The following is a 4,082-nucleotide window of genomic DNA, read 5'->3' as shown; positions in this document are numbered from 1 at the left end:
CATCTTAGGTTGCGCAGGGTGGGAGCTGTAATCCACAGCAGCTAGGATATCACAGCTTTCCTAAGAACATTTTAAATACCCTTACAAAGAGGTTCAGGAGCAGCTGAGGTCTTTTTGGCACTGTGAATAACACTATGACCATGATTGCTGGCTCGGCGTGCTTGGAGTTGCAATCCACACCAATCGAGATGCCATTCAGATAGATCTCACAAGAGGATCAGCAGCAGCTGGGGTCCCTGAAGCTGTCCTTTAACTCAGGAAGTCACTTTTCAGGGCTGGCTGAGCAACATGGGAGCTGCAATCCCTCGTTGACCGACTTTGCCCTTCCCTGATACCCTCACTAACCTCAGAAAGAAGTTCATCAGCAGCTGAGGTCCGTTTGAGTTGCCCGAAAGCGACTGTAAATCTCGCAAAGTTGAAGTAAACAGAAAATGCCGGATAATGACGGCTAATCTCGCAAAGATGTTCGGCAGCAGCTGCAGTCTACTAAAGACGTTAGAGTGGCAGCTATGAATGAAGAGGCTCAGCAGCAGCTGAGGTCTCATAGAGACGACTGACAGGGACAGCTAATCCTGCAAAGAGGATGAGAAGCAGCTGAGGCCCACTGAAAAAGTCAGTGACAGGCAGTGATTGGGAAGATGTTCAGCAGTAGCTGAGGTCTAAGTGACGTCTTAATACAGCTAGGCCCGGACTAATGCCCCCGCCTGCAGGGGGCGCAGCAGCCACATGTCATATCGGAAAGCTACTGTACAAACTAAAACTAACCCCTTGCCCTAGTCCCTCCGGAGACCCCCCCCGAGACCGTAGTGCGGGGTGCAGGTGGCGGGAAATCCAGCCCTTCGCGGGAACCCACATCAAAAACACGTCCCGGCGAGCAAAGCGGGGAGCGACACCCCCAGCGGCAATACGTCAGCCCACAATGCACCGCGCGCTGTGACCAACATTACCTCATCCCGACAACCTCCGCGGCAGTCAGAAATTTCTAGTGCGGTCTCCATGGCGACCGAGGCTCATTTGCAAATCTGATCACGCCCGCCACAGCATCCGCCAATAGGCAGCGTTGGGGGTGACATCATGTCTATTTTTAGTGGGTGAGAGCTCGCTGATAAGTGTTAGCTGCACGCTGGCCGGAGCACAGTGCTACTGAGCGGGGCTCCCGGGGACACGTACTCTGACAGCCGCTCCCCACGCAGCTCACACACCCGGAGGACAAAGTAAGAGCTGAGGCAAGTGCAGTGGGGACAGGGGCAGGTGGCAAAAGAGAAGTGACTGTGGCAAAGTGGCAAAAAGGAGAGGAAAGAAGTGAGCGAAGTAAAGAGAAGGGCAAAAAAGTTGCGAGAGGGGCAGGCAAGTGGGCAGAAGGGGCAGTTTGTGATTTCTTGGAAGGTGCAGAGGGAGAATTTAACACGTGAAGGAGTTTCGAGTGGCAGTTTGAGATGTGAAGAAGACTCCGGAGGGGCAGTTTGACAGAACAGCTGTAAATAAGAAGTCGGCTGGGGGGCAGTTTGGGGTGCGAAGGAGATGCCATAGAGAGAGAGAACAAGAAGGAGGAAGGGCAAATTAAGTTAGTAAGGGAGAGGGGCAGATAGTGTGTAGTTGACATAGCAGAGCAGAACATTCAGAAAAGTTTGCTAGAGGAATAGCTGGCCGGAGAGGGGTAGAAGTGTCGTAGGGTGTCAGTTATTAACCCATTTGTCCCCCTTCTGCAGAAGTACCCTGTGGACCGGACTCGCCGCAGGAAGAATCCGTTTCCCGGGGACTTGCTGTCTGTTCTATGACTGCAAAGATGGAAACGACATTCTACGACGATGCTCTGAGCACCGCTTTTATCCAGCCCGAAGCCGCCGGCTACGGATACAACCCCAAGGTCTTAAAGCAGAGCATGACCCTGAACCTGGCCGACCCTTCAAGCACCATAAAGCCTCACCTGAGGAACAAGGCTGCCGACCTCCTCACCTCTCCAGATGTTGGACTTCTCAAACTTGCCTCTCCCGAGTTGGAAAGGCTCATTATCCAGTCCAGCAATGGGATGATCACCACAACCCCGACACCGACCCAGTTCCTGTGCCCCAAAAATGTCACCGACGAGCAGGAGGGCTTCGCGGAGGGATTTGTAAGGGCGCTAGCCGAGCTGCACAACCAGAACACTTTGCCGAACGTGACCTCGGCCCCTCAGCCTACCAGTACGGGACTGACACCTGTTTCTTCCGTATCTGGGAGCACTGGATTCAACAGCACTTTAAACAGTGAGCCTCCGGTATACGCCAACCTGAACAATTTTAACCCAACCACCACTACCATCAACGCCACCCCTGCCTTCAGCAGCAATACCCTGGGCTTTGGTCCTCAGCATCACAGTACCCCACCAATTTCAGTGCAGCACCCCAGGCTCCAGGCTCTGAAGGAAGAGCCCCAGACTGTCCCTGAAATGCCAGGGGAGACCCCTCCGCTGTCACCCATTGACATGGAGTCCCAGGAGAGGATTAAAGCGGAACGGAAACGCATGAGGAATAGGATTGCTGCCTCCAAGTGCAGGAAAAGGAAGCTAGAAAGGATTGCTCGATTGGAAGACAAGGTGAAAACACTTAAATCCCAAAACTCTGAACTGGCGTCCACGGCCAACATGCTCCGAGAGCAGGTCGCCCAGCTGAAGCAGAAAGTTATGAATCATGTGAACAGTGGATGTCAGTTAATGTTAACGCAACAGTTGCAAACATTCTGAAAGGACTCCGAGAGGAGATCGGCCAACGATATGGTTTGTTTGTTTGTTTTTTTTTTGGAAAGAAATAAGTTTCAGGTTGAAACTTCTGCTTGGAAGCGAGAGAGGCTTTGAGACCAGACTGTGTCGAACCGAGATTGTGCGCCGAGTTTGACAAAGCCTACGGTTGAAGCCAAGTGGCCAAGAGAAAGCACTTGACATGTGCTGTTCCTGTTCCGAGACATCCGACCTGCGTTTAGCATCGACCAAGACATGCATGGACCTAACTTTCGATGATCATTCAGTATTAAGATTAAAAAGGTTAAAAACGGCTCTAGAGACTAGATCGTTTCTGTAGTTCTCTTGAAAAGGGAGGGGCAGCGGGAGGGAGGCACTTTGGGACTTTGAAAAAAAATTCATGACAACTCTGCCTGCCTTCTTCTTAACTGTGTATGTGTAAATACGATTTTTGTTTTGTTCTGTTTTTTTTTGTTTTATGAAAGCTGAACTTATGTCGGTAAAAAAAAAAACCAGCTTCCAGTCTTTGTAATTTATTGTATGTTTGGGTTTATCGACCCTTTTTTTGTTTGTTTTGTAAATAAGAGGATCTTCAGTTTACCATTTGTAATAAAGTATATAATTTTTCTATGTTTGTTTCGGAGGATAATTCCAGAATTTCAAATATATTTAAGAAATAAAAGATTTGAAAATTTTAGAATTTTTTTTTTATTTATATTTTTTTTACATTGCAATAAACATGCATGATAAACTATTTCTCGTGTACTTGTTTTTCCTTTGGTACTAATAGACAATATATTTTTTTATATATATAAATGTTGTAATGGACTAATATTTATTTATCATTATATATAAATATATATATATATTTATATATATATTAGATTTATTATATATTTTATATATATTTTAGATTTATTATATATACCGGTATATATTTTATATATATATATATTTCAGTAGACTATATAAAGTTCCGCAGTGTCCAGTGTCTCCTGGGATATTTTGAGTATTCTGTTGGAGCTGGGTGTTCATAATTTGTATCCGCTGCATACATTTTTTTTTTATTACCCTAAACGATTACAATTTAAAGAGTGTGTTAATATGATACGTTCTTTTAAATAGGATTCCTTACTGAGTTCTATATGGTCGGGATCAGGTATCGGTGTAACATCTTTCACGAACAATAAAATTAACGTGATTCGTAGCACACTGCGGCATGGGGGATGGGAGGCTATCGTATGCCAAGAGTGTAACGTGAGTCAATAGATGTCGGTTCCTTTAAAGCAGATCTGTCACTAAGCGTAGTAATTATTTACTGATTAAAGTCAGCAATATTTATGTAATAAATCTGAACTTTTTCTTC

The 4,082-nt window shown here is 46.2% G+C and overlaps 1 protein-coding gene across 1 annotated transcript; it reads left to right on the top strand.

The window, feature by feature from the left end:
- The first annotated feature begins 1,133 nt into the window (after positions 1-1,133).
- JUN (Jun proto-oncogene, AP-1 transcription factor subunit) lies at positions 1,134-3,470 on the top strand. Its single transcript, XM_053469550.1, has 2 exons — positions 1,134-1,214; positions 1,710-3,470. Exon 2 carries the CDS (start codon positions 1,775-1,777, stop codon positions 2,720-2,722), a length of 948 nt encoding a protein of 315 aa, XP_053325525.1. The 5' UTR covers positions 1,134-1,214; positions 1,710-1,774; the 3' UTR covers positions 2,723-3,470.
- Positions 3,471-4,082: the final 612 nt, after the last annotated feature.

This window comes from Spea bombifrons, chromosome 6, assembly GCF_027358695.1.
Source record: "Spea bombifrons isolate aSpeBom1 chromosome 6, aSpeBom1.2.pri, whole genome shotgun sequence".
In the NCBI taxonomy this organism is placed as follows: domain Eukaryota; kingdom Metazoa; phylum Chordata; class Amphibia; order Anura; family Pelobatidae; genus Spea; species Spea bombifrons.
Note: the sequence above shows the minus strand (reverse complement) of the source record. Positions and strands in the feature narration are given on the sequence as shown.